This window comes from Pinus tabuliformis, chromosome 9, assembly GCF_031772625.1.
Source record: "Pinus tabuliformis cultivar Carrire ecotype Pingquan chromosome 9, CPIR1, whole genome shotgun sequence".
Taxonomy (NCBI): Eukaryota; Viridiplantae; Streptophyta; class Pinopsida; order Pinales; family Pinaceae; genus Pinus; species Pinus tabuliformis.
The window spans coordinates 472620503-472640142 of record NC_142307.1 but is presented as its reverse complement, the minus strand read 5'-3'; the positions used below and the strand labels follow the sequence as shown (position 1 = coordinate 472640142).

Sequence of the window (19640 nt, the reverse complement as noted above, 5' to 3'; positions counted from 1 at the left end):
AAGACACAGATAGAAGCAGAGTACTCAGCATGTTCCAATGATTGAGCATCTTTGATTGACAAAACTGTTTTTGCTAACAACTAATTATGAACCTCATCTCCCCATCCTTTCATACCACGATGAAGGCAGAGAAGAACTAGGATCATGATCAAAAACAAATCACGGACTTCTTGTGTACGTTGGCATTGTTTCTAAATAACATTCTTGCTAAGCTTAGACATATTTCCTACCAAAAGGTTTTATGACACACCGCATTCAAGCATGAAATATAAGCTCCGACAGTCATAACTAATGTTGACTTCTTGGATATAATAGGGATTATAGAGGCAATCAACGACTCAGACAACAAACTCCAAACAACAAAGACTTCAGTATGCACTTGTTACGAGAGGAAAGTACGTGCACCTGTTAATGGCATAAGCGTATAAGATTCTCTGAAGAAACATACAAATTTACATGATTAAGCCTCTTTCACCATATATTGTGGAGACTTAAAGAGGAAGCATCTCGAGGCAACCAAACAGTAATTTAGAAAGAAAAAAACTACCACCTTTCATTGACATATTCCATACAAGCATAATTATTACAGGGTTAACAGACTGGGAATAGTTTTCAAATAATCTACTTGTCATTTGCACCAGTTTGCGTACACATAAATTCCCTGTTATTATGCAACCTTCTATTCATTAACCTCTCTAGAAGCATACATATAGAGAACAGATTATAAAGAGTGATTACTTGCAAACTCTAAAGCCAAATTTTCCTGTGACAGTGGACTATAATAATAAAGCCACCCAATATGGAGATCCTTGAAAAGATTAAAATAAGCATATTCTTCAAAAGGACATGCCGCATCCTCTTCCCAGATACATATTTTATAAGCTTACCCTTATAAAATGACAATCATCTTGAACACCCTTTTAATGGAAGAATTCGTTTCATTATTTTTGGTAGTATCCGAAGCAGTTGAGCCATTTTGGACAAAGTGGAATTTCTTCATTGCACTCACTAAGGAACTCTGCATTCCTTTATATTCCAAATGTCATTGGCATATTGAGAGATGGTTCTATCACTGCTAAATTTACCACTGCCAGCAGTACTTAGGATTGACATTTTTATCCACTTTTTGGCATCCCTGCATACAATACCCAAAAAATTGGTCAAATACTGACGAAGCCTGATTTGGACATGAAGTTTCTGTAAGGAACATAATTGTCATCTACAAATTTCACTTGTTGGCAATATAAAGTTAATTCTCATATTGGAAGTGCAGCACTTGCCATGCACTATAAGGTTATCTCTTCCTAACTATTAACTAAGGTGGTAAATACATGTTAAGTTGGACGGAATGTGGGTTTCTGCCATGGAGATTACTGGCAGCTATGTTTGTTAACGACAACTGTACTAACATAAATAACATCTGTGCAAGATATTAAATGGCAAGCATACTGCATATTAAATGAGAGTCACATAATTCATAATTCATTAAATGTCAACCGCGCTATAGGTGAACTATGCATTAATAATAGCTGTTAGATTCATTAAACAGACAACAGTACTCGTCCAATAATTGTGTGATTTAGTACTTAATTAGTAGCAGGCCACCGTTGCAGTAAACATAGCTGGCTAACCAGCATCCACTGTAGCAACTGCCCCTACACTTTTATTAAGGGATGACCTGGCATCAAATGCATATTGAGTCTTGACCTATAAGGAAATAAGGTAGACATTTCTGGAGCCAACCAAACATGTAGCAAACATTCCTCTCCATCCAGTAACTGGAGAGAATCTGGTGATGAAAAACCACAAATTCGACAATGAAAGGCTACAATTTTGCGAATTCTGACACTACAGATGAATTTCTCAGCCTCCATTTTCGTTATAGTAATTCCATGGTGCAATTTCAACAATCATAACCTAAATGTTAAAGTTTCTTGCTAGATTTTGAACAGAAAGACACCGGAAGAAAGGGGTCTATTTGCTACACATTTAATTATTCCAGCATTTGGCAATCATTCAGACTCATTTTATTAAATTTCACTTCCCTCTATTGGAGCTTGGAGCACATTAAACGCACTAATATTTCATAGTAAAGACAACAACTGGGCATAAAAAGTGCAGAAGAATTTCCATAAAAATATTCATTTTGTTATAGTAATTCCATAGTGCAATTTCACCAATCATAACCTAAATGTTGAATATTTTCGGTAGATTTTGAACAGAAAGACACCAGAAAAGGGGGTCCATTTGCTACATATTTAATAATTCCAGCATTTTGCAATCATTCACAGGCTCCCCTTTTTATTAAATTTCACTTCCCTCTATAATTGGAGCTTGGAGGACATTAAATGCACTAATATTTCATAGTAAGGGCAACGACTGGCCATAAAAAGTGCAGAAGAAATTCTATAAAAATATTCATTGATTTTCTCTTCTTCATTATGCATCTCTTTCTCATACATGATGCAACTTCAGTCATGAATATTGCTATAGCTGATTTTGTGCCAATTAATGCACTTACCAACTTTCTCCCAATACATCCATTGTACTACACTTATTATATTACTTGGTTCTCAGGTTGAACACTGCATCATACCTCTTCTAAATGGAACTTCCATCATTATTAAAGAAAAATGCAACCATGTTGCAGTCAAGGAGGAAGCTGCCTTGCAAATGTGGCATATTCTCAAAATACAGATTAGTATGATGATTATGAACGGTCCTGTGTAATCTTCGGTCATAGGAAAATATCAAAATGTATCATTAAGAACCTTAGTTTGGCATTAGAATTGGTGGTCATAACTGAATTGACTCTCCTCAATAAAAGAAATAATATTAAAAAGGCACTATCAAGGAGATCCATAAGCATCTCTCTCTGTCCAGTATTCATATCAGTGATTTTGGCTAAAGAATAAGAACCAGATTCAACATGATCATCATATTCTTGTTTTTTTATCATATTTTTGTTTTTTGGGCTTTTCTAGGGAGGGATTTTCCCGGTACCCTAGTGGTTCATGTATTGTATTTATTTCTATTACATGATGTACTTATTTGTGGTTCATGTGTTTTATTTATTTCTATTACATGATGTACTTATTTGTTCTATGTTGATCCATAATCAAAGGTCTATAGCCAAATGATTCACCAACTTAATGTCAATTAATAAAAGATGCACACAGAACTGTGTGAAAAATCCTTGAACTGCAGCAATTGAGTATTATTCTCCTAACTTAACAGTTTATTTGTCTTCTGTAATTATTATTATGGAAAATAGCGAATAAACCACACTGCAATAAACCACCGGTGCAGCAGATGAGGGTTTTATTATTATGATGCAGCAGTTTGAGAAAATAATTACAACTGGTTGCCCAACTAGCAAACCTCCGGCAATACACTAGCAAAATATACTGGCGACACCCTTGTCTTCTTTGCAACTGCTCTGGCCTCTCTCTGGGCAACTTGCACCCGTCTGGAATTCGCACACCCTCCAAAAATGTGCACTGCTACTCACAATAATTTCACACAGCGCCGAAATTGCATCTAACTGAGACATCCTGCCTCCCTCTGCCTCTGAAAAGAATTCACTCTGGGACATTGATTCGGCACTTGGAAACTGAAGTGAGTCTCTTCTGACAACTCGCAATGAGGTTTCAGGTTATTCGCCCTCGCTGTAGCGGCCCTTTTTGCAGATAATTCAGCCTCCCTCCTACTATCTCTTCGACATTGGAAAATCATTAGGAATCTCTCTGAAATTCTGCTCTTCCCAAATCTCCGCTGCTTCCTCTCTCTGATGTTGTTTCCCTGGTTCGAGCTGCACCCTCACTGAATACGGCGAACTGGGGAAATCAATTTGCCTTGCTCACAACCTGTAAGTTGTGCCCTCTCTAAGCCCCTTCGACTTGCTCTTATAATCTCTTGCTGGAGCATCAATGGTCAAGATCTAACCATGATCAATGGCTCAGATCATCTTAGACTCCGTCAAATCACTTTTCTGGAAGTCTCTGTAGAAAATTCGATTTCCTCAATTAATACCCATTAATTAATCGAGTTTCCTAAGTTAGACTTAGGAACTTTTCAATTATCGATCAATTAATTTAATTCAGGGGTTTCTAAGTGTTTTCTTTCAAAACCTTTTCTAGGTTTTGGTGTCCTTGTGTTCCTTAGCCACTTTAACAATTAGAGACTAGAACACATGTCCAATGCAAACATATCCATCAAAAGCTAACACTCCCTCTTGGCGAGGAAGGTCTATCCATTGTGCTCATCTCTCCTGTTGAACAACTTGTAGCTGGACTGTCACACACTGTTGATGTCTAACATTCGTTGTACCTCCTTTCTTCACATCTTCACTAATCTAACTCCCTGTCACTGGAAATCACTATGAAGAAGTCAAGCTGGCAAAATATTGTCCTCCATGCTATTGTGCATACTCTGATTCACCTGCCACTAACTGTAGTTGAACCAATTTTTGATCTTACACTGCTAGTACCCTTGCACTATTGCTATTGCATTTCCTTTGCGCTACTACTACCTCTGCAACTGTGTGTACTAACCACCTCAAAACTCAAAGATAAAGCTTCCATAGGGTTGCTCCCTTTGAAGCTAGACACCCTCTGAGTCTCGATCTCCCACTAAAAATAACTGGGAAATCTTGTTGGCTGGAACTACACCTTGCTTTTTGCAACTAGCCAATTCGCACTACCTATGTCACTGCAACTAGATCTGCAACCGTCTCTCAAGTATCTGACTGCACCTAATCCTAGCTCTACAACTGTCTATGTTTGGTTCTAGCTCTGCAACTGTTTCCCGAGTGTTTGATTGTGCCTAGTTAGCTCTGCACTACTAATCTAGGTGGATCTCCAGACACCAGTGGCATTGAAAAGGCTCAAAATTCAAAGTGGTGGAAATATGATGAACTTGACATAAGATCGAAGTGCTCATCGCCCTGATTCCAACGGTGTGAACGTCACTCCAATCCGAGTCCGGATAAAGGAGATAGAGGAAATCAAAGTTGAGTTGACTTTTTGTTCACAAAGACACAATTTGAACTTTTCCGGCGGACGAAATCCGGCCAACTCCGGCCAAATTCCAAGTGAAATTGTCGCCTCGTTAAAATGACTCCTTCAGCTTAAAATTGGAATTTTTACAAACGGCATATGGTTTTGTTTCAAACAAAAAAATATAAAAAAATGGTGGCAGGCCACCAACCCTGCCACCCCAACTCTATCCACGTAACAATATGTGTAATGGTGGAGGGGTAGGCCACGACCCCCGAACCCTCCCACGGAACTTTTGAAAACGGCGCAGGAAAGGTGGGCCAGCCCTCGGGGTGCAAACCCAACCTTCCAACCACCATAACCTTCCAACGTTTTTTTGCAATAAAAATAGAAGGGTGGGATTTGATCCCCCTACCCCTCTCGAACAACCCGAAATTTTTAGCCAGCATGCCAACCGTCAACTTTGGAAAATCTGCCAGCGCATTTATATTTAAACGCAGTTTATCAGTGCACCCAGAGGGAGGAGGCAGTGCACGCAGTTCGAGGCAGAATTTTGTAGGAGGGCCGAAATTTCACTGTCGGATTTTGACAAATTTTATATGGTTTCAGCATTTCTCGACGCCACCAACGCAATGGTGTTGTTCGTTTCTCCATCAGAGTTCTACATTTTTCAGCCATTTTCAGTATGGAGGTATAAAACTCCTTTTTTGTAACTGATGCTTGTACTCTTCTTTCTCATGCCACTTAATGAATGAAGGCCTCCCCATTGATCGAGCAGGGCCCGGAGACGTAGTCCAAGTTGGACGAACTCCGCTATCAAGTCTTGTTGTCTTCTTTCATGCTCTATGTGTTTCTCCTCTTTTCTCATGTGCACATTAAGTTTTCTATGTTAAGTTACAATTTATGCATGTAATTCTTTAACACATCTATAAGCGAAAGATCTTGGATCAAGTGGTATCAAAGCAACTCTTTTTAGATGTGAATTGCATGTTTGTATGCTAACAAGAAACAGGCTCTGAAGAGGCGAAGGGAAACTAAAGTCTTTCAATCCCGAAGCAGGGCGTGCACATCAAAGGAAAAACATGGCAGATGAAGAGGCTCGTCATGAAGAGGAGCGCAATTTCTGCAAAACCTTCTAAACAATCACAGAGAATGTCGGTCAATTGCTTTCAAGGCTGGAGAAAGCAGAAGAGAGAAATCTAGAAGAACAAGGTTCAGTGCATGGAAATGGTGGAAAAGAATCCCCTCCTTCTCCCTCCATGAGTGAAAGTTCTTCTTCCTCTCATCACCATCATCATAGAAATTCAAGGGATGCATCTAAGAAACATTTCTTTAAATTAGATGTCAAATTTGATTTTCCCATGTTTAATAGTGAAAGTAATGCATAAAAGTTTAATAACTGGATTAGGCAGATTGAAATCTACTGTAGGATTCAGCAGATCGAAGAGGACGAGGCAAAGATTCAGCTAGCCTCTCTTCCGCTGAGTAGCACCGCTCTCGTTTGGTGGGAGAGCAAATTGCAAAGTAGTAAAAGTGTGGGTAATCTTCTTTCCTCGTGGCCTAGTTTCATTTCTGCATTAAAGGAACAATTTTATCCCTTGGGTTACAAACAAAAAGCCTTAATGGATTGGCAATACTTAAGGCAAGGCAGAGGTCAGGATGTTCAAAGCTTTACAGGGGAATTTAGACAACAGGCACTTAATTTGGGCATTGCACTTGACTCACCTGAAGTAGTAACTAAGTATATTGGATCATTACATAGTTACCTTAGACATTCATTATTATTGTTTGAACCAGCTACTATTGACTCGGCCAGTGTAAAAGCCATTCATCTTGAGAATAGGGGCAAAAATGAAAGAGATGATCATTTCAAGAAACCACCTTTCAAACCTCCAAATGGCAAACCCAAAGTGAAAGGAAAAGGAAAGGAGAAGAGGATAGCATCAACCAAGAAAGATGAAGGAGAAAGACCTTATTGCACTCACTGCAAAAAGGAAGGTCATGACGATGATCATTGTTGGAAACTATACCCGGAAAAGAGACCAAAGAAGTATGGAGGAAAAGGCAAGCAGAAGATAGTGGCAACTATGCAGCAAGACCTTGGATCCGATTCCGGAGATGAAGCATTGATCATAGCAGCAGGAACAAAAGGTACTCTTACACCTCATGTTAATTCTGAATCACATGAAGGCACTAGTTCAATAGATGAGTCTCTTCCTAATGAACGAAAGAGAATTGAGTTATTTCATATTAGAGTTATCATAAATCATACAAAAGTAGAAACTCTATTTGATACCGGATCCCAAGCAAACTTAATTTCAAAGTCCTTGGTAAAGAAGCTAGGCTTGGAAACCAAACCACATCCAAAACCTTACCCACTTGGATGGATACATGATAAAGCAAAATTGAATGTAACTAAGCAGTGCAAGGTTAAATTTGTGATCACTTCTAAGTTAGTGGATGAGGTAAAACTTGATGTGATACCATTGGATATCTGTGGCATGGTGTTAGGGAGTCCATATCTATATGATAGAAAGGCAATCTTCTTCCATCATGAAAACAAATACCAAATCACAAAAGATGGGGTAGAATATATTGTAAGGGCTCATCAAACTAAAATCAATGCCAGCCTTGTAAGTGCAGGACAAATGAAGAGGTTGGTGAATTCCAGTAAGGGTTGCATGCTTATGGTTGTAAGGGGAAAAGATGCAGAATTATCCAATGCTTTCCAGGGTTGTGATCATGTGCATAAAAAGGAATTATGTGAATTAATTTCTAACTATGATGAGATGTTTCAGGAACCAAGGGGATTACCTCCGAAGAGGGAAATCCAACATGAGATCCATTTGCAGCATGACGCTCCTTTACCAAATATTGGCATGTACAAGATGTCGACCATTGAGATGGAGGAGATCAAAAAGCAGGTGCAGGAACTATTGAACCAAGGGGTCATCAGACCGAGCACTTCTCCATGCGGCTCACTGATTGTCTTAGTGCCGAAGAAAGATGGCACATGGAGGATGTGCGTGGATTATCGAGCACTAAACAAAATCATGGTGAAAAATCGTTACCCTCTTCCCCACATTGATGACTTACTAGATCAATTAAAGAATGCTATCTATTTCACCAAATTGGATTTGCGTAGTGGTTATCACCAGGTCCGAATTGCAGAGCAGGATGTGTGGAAAACCACCTTCAAGACCAAACAGGGGTTGTTCGAATGGATGGTGATGCCATTCGGACTTTGCAACGCTCCAGCCACTTTCATGAGGGTCATGAATGATCTCTTTAGGCCTTTCATTGATGAATTTGTTCTTGTATATCTAGATGATATTCTTATCTTTAGTAAAAGTTGGAATGAACATGTATGCCATGTGAAGAAAGTGCTTGATGTATTGAAAAAAGAAAAACTCTATGTAAAATTGTCAAAGTGTGAGTTTGGGAAAACCTCTTTGGTTTACCTAGGTCATATTGTTGGTCATGGTCAGTTAAAAATTGATCCTTCTAAAGTTGAAGCAATTGTAAATTGGCCTAAGCCTACTAGTGTAACCGAGGTTCACAGCTTTTTGGGTGCAATACAGTATTGGAGGAGATTTATTGCCAATTTCTCTATTATTGCAGCACCTTTACACGCATTGACAAGTGTAAAGCAAGTCTTTCAATGGGGAGGAAAGCAGCAGAAGTCCTTCGAAACATTGAAAGAAAAGATCAGCACCGCACCGGTCTTGGCCTTACTAGATCTCCAATAGCCATTCGAGATCGAGACAGACGCCAACGGATATGCCATGGGAGCTGTACTGATGCAGCAAAAGAAGCTGATATGTTACCATTCAGAGAAGTTCTCTCAGGTTGTGATAAACTATCCCACTTATGACAAGGAGTTATATGCCTTGGTCTAGAGTGTGAAAAAGTGGAAACACTACCTGATCGGCAAGGAGACCATCATCCATACGGATCATCAGCCCTTGCAGTATCTTCAGTCACAAACCAAGTTGCAGCAATCTCATCATTTCAGGTGGATGGGTTTTCTTCAATAGTTTCATCTGGTAATAAAGTATAAGAAGGGCACTAGCAACAAAGTGGCCGATATGCTATCTCGCCCTCCTATTTTTGCTTCTGTTATTTTGCATAATGCTTCGTTATCTTTTGAAAGTTATGCTGAACAATATGCTAACGATGATGACTTTAAGGAGATTTATGCAAAACTAACCCATGGTTCACAGGTGGACAACTATCACTTGCAGGGGAAACTGTTGTATCACCTTGGTAAATTGTGCATACCCATAGGAAAAATGGTACATGTAATCCAGGAGGCCCACACCTCCCTTGTGTCTGGTCATTTTGGCATTGAAAAAACTATGTCATGTACAAAGATTTTGTTTTTGGCCTCATATGAAGAACATTGTGACTCGCTATGTAAAGGGGTGTGTGATGTGTTCTATTTCAAAGCCCTCTAATAGAAAACTCGGGCTCTACACACCACTCCCTATTTTGAGTCGTCCATGGGAAAGTGTGTCGATGGATTTTGTAGGAGGTTTGCCTTAGTCTAGGAAATGTCATGACTATTTGTATGTCATTGTTGACTGTTTTAGTAAGATGTGTATTTTAATGCCTTGTAAAAAGCAGATCACTGCAGAGCAGACTACTTATCTTTTCTTTCAGCATGTTTGGGTCCATTTTGGGTTGCCCACATCGATTGTGTCAGATCGGGACTCTCACTTTCTCGGAGAGTTTTGGACCAGATTGAGGAATATGATGGACACCAAGTTGAAAAGAAGCATGAGATTTCATCCATAGACTGATGGACAGACAGAGGTTGTCAACTGCACCATGGTACACTTGTTGCGAGGCTATTGTGGGAAACATCCTAAGTTGGGGGATGAGCATCTTTCATATGTGCAGCATTCCTACAACCGAGTAGTGCACTCATCTACGCATCGTTCACCATTTGAGACATGTTTTGGCTACCTGCCAAAATACCCTTTTGATATGGTCTTTGGAAGGGAAGATGACTCCAGTGGGCATGATGACAGGGACAAAGCGCAGCAGTTCATTCAGCAGATCCAGTTGATTCACCAAGTAGTACAGGAGCAGTTGGAGAAAAGTCAAGCCCGGTACAAGGCTCAACATGACAAACACCGAGTCGACCATCAATTTCAAGTGGGTGACAAAGTGTGGTTCCATATCAGCAAGGAAAGGATGAAGGGAGAAGGGAAGAAGTTGTGACCAATCCGGTATGGTCCATTCACCATCTTGGAGAAGATTGGAAACAATGCCTTCTGTCTCGATTTGCTGATATATATGCAAATGTACTCCGTAGTGAATGTGGAAAACTTAAAGCTGTATGAGCCACCATTGATTATGGACACCGAAGAGGTGGGCACAGTTCCTATAGTTGATGACTTTGCACCAAAGTATCTCGATGAGTTACCTGAGGACATCATCCTTGACAAAAGAACCAGGACTTCACGATGGGGAGATGTGGAATACCTTCGAGTTGGTTTCAAGGGGATGCACCCTAGCAAGGCAAAATGGCTAGAAAAAGAAAGAGTGAGGGAACAATTCTCTCACTTGCCAATTGACTGATAAAGCTTTTGGCAATCCAAAAACTCCTTTTTTGTAACTGATGCATGTACTCTTCTTTCTCATGCCACTTAATGAATGAAGGCCTCCCCATTGATCTCGTTGGGCCCGAAGACGTAGTCCAAGTAAGACAAACTCCGTTATCAAGTCTTGTTGTCTTCTTTCATGCTTTATGTGTTTCTCCTCTTTTCTCATGTGCACATTAAGTTTTCTATGTTAAGTTCTAATTTATGCATGTAATTCTTTAACACATCTATAAGCGAAAAATCTTGGATCAACTACCTCTCAAGTAACTAACTGTGCCCTGCTAAAACTAAACTTGTGTACCACTCATATCGCGACTGTTCCTCCTACTACTTTGATACTTTTGGGCTCCCATAATGAAGGTATTGACCATGTGAACAATATATAGCTACTGAATCTAATCTAGACTACATGCTTCTCTTCCATGCACCCTGCCCATTCTAGTCATCTGAAGCATCATGCTCCTCCTACATCTGGAGGTATTATTGCTATCAACATGAATTCCTCCAATGTGGAGGTCAACTCATCGATCTTTGTCGAAGTTGCTGTCTACTTCCCCTTCTTGTCATTCTTCCTCGTTGGACACTGGATGACGCAGTGACCAAACTCACCACATTTGAAGCACCTGACCTTCGACAGGTCCTTCTTCTTCTCTCCCTTTGAGTCTTGTCCCTGACTGGGACCCTTCTTCGCTTTCCCTTACCTACAAGGGCTATGTTCTCTTCTTCCTTCTCCACCTTCGATCCGTTGCTACTTTCGCTGATAGTACCTTTCGTGGGGTTGAGCCTTAGCTCCTACTAAGTGAATTCATCCCATAAGTGATCCCAACCTAGAAGTGTATCTCGTCCATAAATTGCTTGGACGAATGTATGCCACTCCTTTGAGAACCCATTGAGTGTCGTGCACACCAGCTCACTATTTAAAGGTTTCTCTCCTACAGCTACAAGTTTGTCTCTGATTTCCTAAATCTTGGTGAGGTAGGATGTATCATCCTTACCCTTCTACATTCTGACTAACCTCAACTTCTTCTTAAGAATCATTTTTCGATTCTAAGATGGATCTTCGTACAGCTTCACAACGACATCCCACATGTCCTTTGTTGTATCCTTATTTGCAATATGCAACACAATATGATCCCAAACTTCGTGTGGGAACATTGTCTTGATCTTGGCCATCTCTTTCTTGAAGGTTGCCAATTGTTGTGGATCTATCGGCTCTACCATTACATTTGTGACAAATTCCTTCAAGCCATGCTCATCCAATAGGAATTGCATTATGGCTTTCAAGAGGCTAAAATTAGAGGCTCCATCAAGTTTGTCCTGATCTTCAAGTCCTGTTGTGGCCATCTCTGTGAAACTCAAATAAACTAGAGAACTATACGCTGAAAACCTCCTCCTTCTGGCAGCCTACCTTGGTCTTCCTACTACACTCACACTCTCTTCTAGAAATGTGCAGATTTGCTCCTACACTTGCCTACGATGTCCTTCCCGAAATTCGCACTGCCTACTACTCTCCTCTGTCGAACTCACTCTACCTTCCAAATGTCCTTCTCCGGATCTGGCACACACACCACTAACCCTGAAATTCACACTAGCTAGACTGACAAGTCTGCTACAACCTTTGTTGGGTCCCTATAATACTAGTGATTACCCCATTACTATTGTAGTTATACCCCTTATTTATATTGTTGTGCCCCTATTACCCCCATATTGTTATTTATGTGCCCCATAGAATCCCTCTATTGTTATTTTTGTGGCTTTATATTATTATTGTTAGGTCGGCTGGATTATATTGTGACTCCTTAGACTCCTATATATAGAAAGGAGGTTTTGTCATTTGTATCATCCAAGAATTGTTCATTTATGTAATGTAAAGGAGGTTGCCCCCTCGAAGAGGCTGAATTCTAAGGCGTGGATCTCTCTTTTCTATCTTTTTGTGAGCTGGTTTCATAACATTTGGTATCAGAGCTTTGGATTCTAGGGTTTCGCTGCTCCAAACAGGTCATCGTGGCATTTTCGCTATAACTTTTTTTCTGTGACGTTTCAGAAGTCGCAAAAAAAACCCATTTGAGAAGAAATCGCGTTGAACCTTGGGTTCGAATTTCAGAGTTTTTCGCGTGATATTTGCGGAGATATGATCTGAGGAAGTTGGTCTTTTTGCAGACTCCTGAATTACATTCAAAACAGGTGACCTGGGGAAAATCGTCATAACTTTCTCTCTGGGGATCGGATTGAAATTTCGTAAGAAGGTACAAAAAGAGGACGGACTGTAGTTTCTTGTATGTGTGTTTCAGATTCAAAGGTTGAAACAGTGACTCGTGGCACGTCGTACAAGTTCGCTCTACTGAACTAGTCTAAAAGCAAGTCACTGTGGGAGATTTCACATAACTCTTCCTTGGAGAATCCAATTTGGTCAGACTTGTGGCATTGGAAAGAGGACACAGAAGGCTACTACAGGTCACAATTTCAGAACTGGATGATCCGAAATTACAGAGATACATCAGATTCAATATCAGGCTTCTATAAAGTGAAAAAAATGTGTGTAGTTTTTTTTTATTTTTGTGTAAGCTTGGTTTAACAGAATTCAAAGGGCATAGTAAAGCATTATTATCGGTAACTGATGCCCCGAGGAAAGAAAATGCAAACACCTAGTAAGGAACCTGAAAGCTCTAGCATGACTCATGAAGAAGAGGAAGAAATGCTACATGATATATCAAAATTACAAGAACAAGTGCAACAAATGTCACGCTCACAAAAGCTAACAGAAGCTAAGATAAGTGGCGTGGAATCTAAGATAAATGGTGTGGAATCTAAGATAAATGGCGTGGAAGCTAAGATGGATGATTTGAAGATAGATTTGAAGACAGACATGGAAGAATTGAAGAAGTTGCTACAAGAAATGGTCACTAATGGTGAAAAGGTAGTAAAGGAAACTCATGATGAGAACAAAAGAAATGTTAATCATGATTCCATAGACGCTAATGTTGGATCGAAGAATCACCATATTCCAAAAATCGATATGAGGAAGTTTGATGGCAAGGATCCCGCCACATGGATATTACAGATGGAGCAATTCTTCGATCTCAATAATGTGCAAAACGCACAAAAGGTACGTATGGCAACTGTATATTTGGAACCAAATCAGTTTGTATGGTATCAATGGCTTTGCTCTCGTAAACAATTTATCACTTGGGCAATTTTTACGGAAGAATTGATAGCACATTATGAAGATACAAAAAGCAACACTTTTTTTAGCCAATTGATAAGTCTCAAACAAAAGGGTTCAGTAATGGAGCACATTGAGGAGTTCCAAAAATTGAACATAAGGGTAAAAGATATTCCAGAGGAGCATAGGATTGATGTGTTCATAGGGTCTTTAAAGGATAATATCCAACATGATGTTCGCCTTTGGGAACCTGATTCATTAGAGAAGGCATTCAGGTTAGCAAGAAAAATGGAAAGCAAAATTATGGCAACTAGGAAGCATACCACTCACAACTATAAAGACGGAAGTGTTGTTGCCCCTAGTCTTCCACAACCTATAAGGTTGACACCACAACAATTGGAAGAAAAAAGAGCAAAAGGGCTTTGTTACAGTTGTGATAGCAAATACACTAAAGGTCATAAGTGTGCTGAGAAGAAATTATTCTACATAGATTGTGAAGAGGAAGAAGAAAAGGAGCAAGAAAGGTCAAAAGAAGAAGATATACTCCAGGAACAAAGCCTAGATGAAGAACAAATAAATCCGACCATATCTTGTAATGCATTGGCGGGAATTACCACTCCTCAAACCATCAAGATAGAAGGACAAATCAAGAAGAAAAAGGTAATAGTGTTGATTGATTCAGGAAGCACCCACAATTTTATTCATTGTAGGGTAGCAAAAGAATTGAATTGCTTCCTATATCCAGCACCAGAGTGTCAAGTGATGATTGCAAATGGAGGAACAATAAATTGCTCTGGAAAGTGCCATAATATCAAGCTATCCATGGGAGAATATGTATTGACTAGCCCAATGCTTTCCATTCCAATGGGAGGTGCTGATGTTGTACTAGGAGTCCAATGGCTACAATCCTTGGGTACAATAGCTTTTAATTTTCAAGAACTTTTCATCAAATTTTCTACGGAAGGAAAGGAAGTTGAATTAAGGGGTATTGCAGGGAAACCAGGAAAGATAATCAGCTCTAATGGCATGACAAAGCTTCTAAAAAAGGAGCAAAGAGGTGTAATTGCACAATTATGTTCGCTAGATGTTTCCACATTGGAATCATCTATTTCTCCAGATCTCCAAAAAGTCCTGGACAATCATTCCAAGGTATTTGAGACTCCCAAAGGTCTCCCACCTATGCGTGATCATGATCATGCTATTCATCTGATTCCAGGAAGTGTTCCTCCAAACATCAGGCCGTACAGATATCCCTATGTCCAAAAAAGTGAAATTGAACGTATGGTTGCAGAAATGCTAGAGGCTGGTATAATTCAACCGAGTCAAAGTTCTTTCTCAGCTCCAGTAGTATTGGTGCACAAGAAGGATGGATCATGGCGCATGTGTCCGGATTATAGGGAGCTCAACAAGCTCACTATTAAAGATAAGTTCCCCATTCCTGTTATTGATGAATTACTGGATGAATTGCATGGATCAATTTACTTCACCAAGTTGGATCTTCGTTCGGGATATCATCAAATCAGAATGAAGATTGAAGACATTCCGAAAACGGCATTTAGAACTCATGAGGGTCATTATGAATTTTTGGTCATGCCTTTTGGCCTTACCAATGCACCTTCAACATTTCAAGGTTTGATGAATTCAATTTTCAAACCATTCCTTAGAAAATTTGTGTTAGTATTTTTTGATGATATACTAATCTACAGCAAGTCTTGGAAGGATCATGTTGAACATGTTGACAGGGTGCTACAACTATTGGAGGAGAAACAATTATATGCAAAAAGATCCAAATGTTTCTTTGGAGTCCAGGAGGTGGAATATTTGGGTCATATTGTATCTCATGAAGGAGTTAAGGTAGACCCTAGCAAAATTAAAGCCATTAAGGAATGGAAAATCCCCACATCCATAAAGCATCTGCGAGGATTTCTTGGGTTGACAGGGTATTATCGCAAGTTTGTTAAGAATTATGGGAGAATAGCAGCACCTCTAACAACATTATTGAAGAAAGATTCATTTTCATGGACTCCGGAAGCAACAAAGGCCTTTGAACATCTTAAAGAGGCAATGTGCCAAGCACCGGTCTTAGCTACACCGGACTTCACAAAAACCTTTATTGTGGAATGTGATGCTTCAGGAAATGGAATTGGTGCTGTTCTAATGCAAGATGAAAGACCCATTGCTTTTGAAAGTCGTCCAATCAAGGGAAAGTTTTTAAGCAAAGCTATTTATGAGAAGGAAATGTTGGCAATACTCCATGCACTTAAGAAATGGCGACCCTACCTAATGGGAAGACACTTCAAGGTAAAAACGGATCATGATAGCCTTAAATACTTTTTAGAACAAAGATTATCCTCTGAAGAGCAACAAAAGTGGGTCACAAAGATGTTGGGTTATGACTTTGAAATCATCTACAAAAAAGGGAAGCAAAATGTGGTGGCAGATGCACTCTCAAGAAAGGATGAGGATGTGGAAGCATTGTTGTGTGCCATTTCTATTATCCAACCAGATTGGATAAACGAAGCAAGGGAGGAATGGAAGAATGACGAAGAAGTGTGGGCACTTATTCGAAAGCTACAACAAGATTCCAGTACTTCTGATACATTTAGCTGGCAAAATGATTCGTTATGGTACAAAGATCGCTTATACCTCTGTAAGAATTCCCAGCTAAAACAAAAGATTCTTATGGAATTGCACACTTCTCCCTTAGGAGGGCACTCAGGATTTTTAAAAACTTACCACAGGGTTAAGAAGGAATTTTTTTGGGATGGCCTTAAATCAGATATTCAAAAGTTTGTGGCGGAATGTTTGGTTTGCCAGCAAAATAAAGTTGAAACAATTAAGACACCGGGTCTATTACAACCTTTATCCATTCCAAGCCAACGTTGGGAGGAGGTTTCAATGGATTTTATCACAGGTTTACCCAAGTCTGAGGGAAAGAGTGTCATCATGGTGGTAGTTGACAGACTTACCAAGTATGCACACTTTTGTGCATTATCACATCCATTTAAAGCCAGTACAGTTTCTACTGCATTTATGGAAACAGTTCAAAAGCTACATGGAAACCCAAAGATTATTGTAAGTGACAGAGATCCCATTTTCACTGGAAATTTTTGGACAGAATTATTTTCTTGTCTTGGTACTCAGTTAGCTCATAGCTCATCTTATCATCCTCAATCTGATGGGCAAACTGAGATAGTAAACAAATGTTTGGAAGGATATCTTCGTTGCTTTGTATCTGATAAACAGACACAATGGGTCAAATGGTTGCCTCTGGCTGAATGGTGGTATAACACTTCCTTCCATACAGCAACAAAAATGACCCCATTTATGGCACTTTATGGGTATCAACCACCATCCATCACATCATATTTAAGAGAAAATTCTAAGGTTCAGGCAGTGGAACATCACATCGAACATCAACAACAAGTCCTCCAACTCTTAAAGGATAACCTCGTGTTGGCACAAAATAGAATGAAACAACAGGCAGATCAACATCGCAGTGAAAGAAGTTTTGATGTAGGTGATTGGGTATTCCTACGGCTACAACCATATAAGCAAATGTCCCTAAAGCAAGCTAAGAAGGATAATAAATTATCACCAAAGTATTATGGTCCGTACAAGGTGTTGCAAAAGATTGGTACTATGGCATACAAATTGGAGCTTCCTGCAGCTTCTCGATTGCACCCAGTTTTCCATGTTTCATGTTTAAAGAAGGTTATAGCTGACAAGCTCCCAATTCAAACAATATTGCCAGAACTTGACGAGGAAGGAAAAATTATATTGGAACCGGAAGCAGTCACAGAAACAAGAACTCGACAGCTACGAAATCGATCAATTTCAGAGTATCTTATCAAGTGGAAGAACTTATCCGCTGAAGATTCCACATGGGAGGATGAGAATTTTATGCAGAAGTATCCAGAACTACTCAAGCGTTGAGGACAACACTTTTTTGAAGGAGAGGGGCATGTTGGGTCCCTATAATACTAGTGATTACCCCATTACTATTGTAGTTATACCCCTTATTTATATTGTTGTGCCCCTATTACCCCCATATTGTTATTTATGTGCCCCATAGAATCCCTCTATTGTTATTTTTGTGGCTTTATATTATTATTGTTAGGTCGGCTGGATTATATTGTGACTCCTTAGACTCCTATATATAGAAAGGAGGTTTTGTCATTTGTATCATCCAAGAATTGTTCATTTATGTAATGTAAAGGAGGTTGCCCCCTCGAAGAGGCTGAATTCTAAGGCGTGGATCTCTCTTTTCTATCTTTTTGTGAGTTGGTTTCATAACAACCTTTTGCTGCAAGAAAATCACAACCTCCTTTCCTGCAACTAGAAAACTGTGTTGATATTTGTAGCTTGGGAGGTACTCCAAACCCTAGGCTAGAGGGTTGCGGAGGAATCGGTACCAAAAATCCACCTATGGGCTAAGAACCCAAGCATGGGGGTTTTGCACTCAAAGGAGTTGGGCCAAAACCAAGATGACTTTTGTTGACTTTGTTGATTTTTTGTAGCATCGGATGTGCTCTAGCCATAAAATTTGGTGGAAAGGCTAAGGCACATGAGATCTCCAAAACCCAAAAAACGTTTGGAGAAATTCGCCCCAGATAAAGAGTTATTAAAATAATTAATATTTTTAATGGGGTTCCTAAGTCTAAACTTTGAAAAATTAAAATATTAATGTGTATTAATAAAATATGTGTGAGAAAGTTCGAAGTGACGAGGATCAACCCAGTTCTAATCTTAGTCGTTGATTAGAGACTTAATCTTGGTCGTTGATTCGTCAATAGGAAAAGTATAAGAGGAGGCTTGAGGGTCAGTTGGAAACACACCAAGTGATCAAAGAATCGATCTTCTAGGGCGAGGTTTGCTGAGGAAATCGAGTTAATGATCAGAGTTGCAGTGAGGGGCAGTTCAGCAAGGGATTTTCATCCAAGGCTGAAGAATACATAGCGGAGAGGCAGTGCAGTGCCACGAGAGACAGCGCAGGCCCTAGAAGGGTTGACACAGAGGCCGAAGAGCTTACGCAAAGGGCTGACGCAGGTGACATAGAAGTCGTAGAGGCTGACGTTGGGCCTCAGAGACAGCACTGGAGAGATTCTGTGGGGCAGACTGGGAGAAGATCAGCAAATTCTGATCCAGGAGAGGGTGATGCAGATCCTGGAGGAGTGACGCAGTTCCAAAGCAGTGTTTGGAGCAGCGTTCATTGTCCAACATAGGGAACAACCGGAGTCACTGTGGGGTTTGATCATCCGGTTGTTGATTTGATGGAATATCTATCTCCGGATAGAGGTACTACTGCCAAGGATATCTGCTTGGCACCCTAGTTGTATTCACGAAATCTGCTTAATAATACAAACCCTCTATATGTTGCACCAGTTTTCTCGAATTGCGTTTTTCTGGAGACAATTTTCCAAAAATAACGATGTCCCTTGTGTTATTGTCTCTGTTTATTTCAGTGCATGATCTATATATTTGTGAAGGTTGCAATAGTGTTTACTTTGATGTTTATGCAATTAAATAACTTGTTAATGTAAAGAACAAGTAGGAGATTGTAAACCAGCAATTGCAGTAGAGGTTTCTGATGTGTTAGATTCGGGAATTTTCACATGGTATTGGAGCGATTGTTGATCATAGACGACTGAAGACACCAGTGGAGAAATCTGAGAATTTGCAGCAACTGTCTCGAGAGACAGCATTGTTCCAGAGCTGAAGAGGCGAGAAGAATGGCGAGAGGAATGACGCAATGCAGAGAGTGTGACATAGAGGATCATGCAGTGCCTGCATCATCATTCTGAGCCGGGAGAGGAGAGGAAGACGTAGTAGCTCGGAGGAGCCCACGCAGTAGCTGCGTCAGCCATCAAG

At 39.9% G+C, this 19640-nt stretch overlaps 1 protein-coding gene across 1 annotated transcript in view; it reads right to left on the bottom strand.

Moving 5' to 3' along the window:
* Positions 1 to 527: 527 nt before the first annotated feature.
* The window catches only part of LOC149149241 (alpha-glucan phosphorylase, H isozyme-like), a 282919-nt gene continuing 263806 nt past the window's right edge, over positions 528 to 19640 (bottom strand). Inside the window, exon 17 of the mRNA XM_089443518.1 lies at positions 528 to 1135. Coding sequence (XP_089299644.1) covers positions 1009 to 1135 — 127 coding nt within the window. The 3' untranslated portion in view covers positions 528 to 1008. The remainder of the gene's footprint in view (positions 1136 to 19640) is intronic.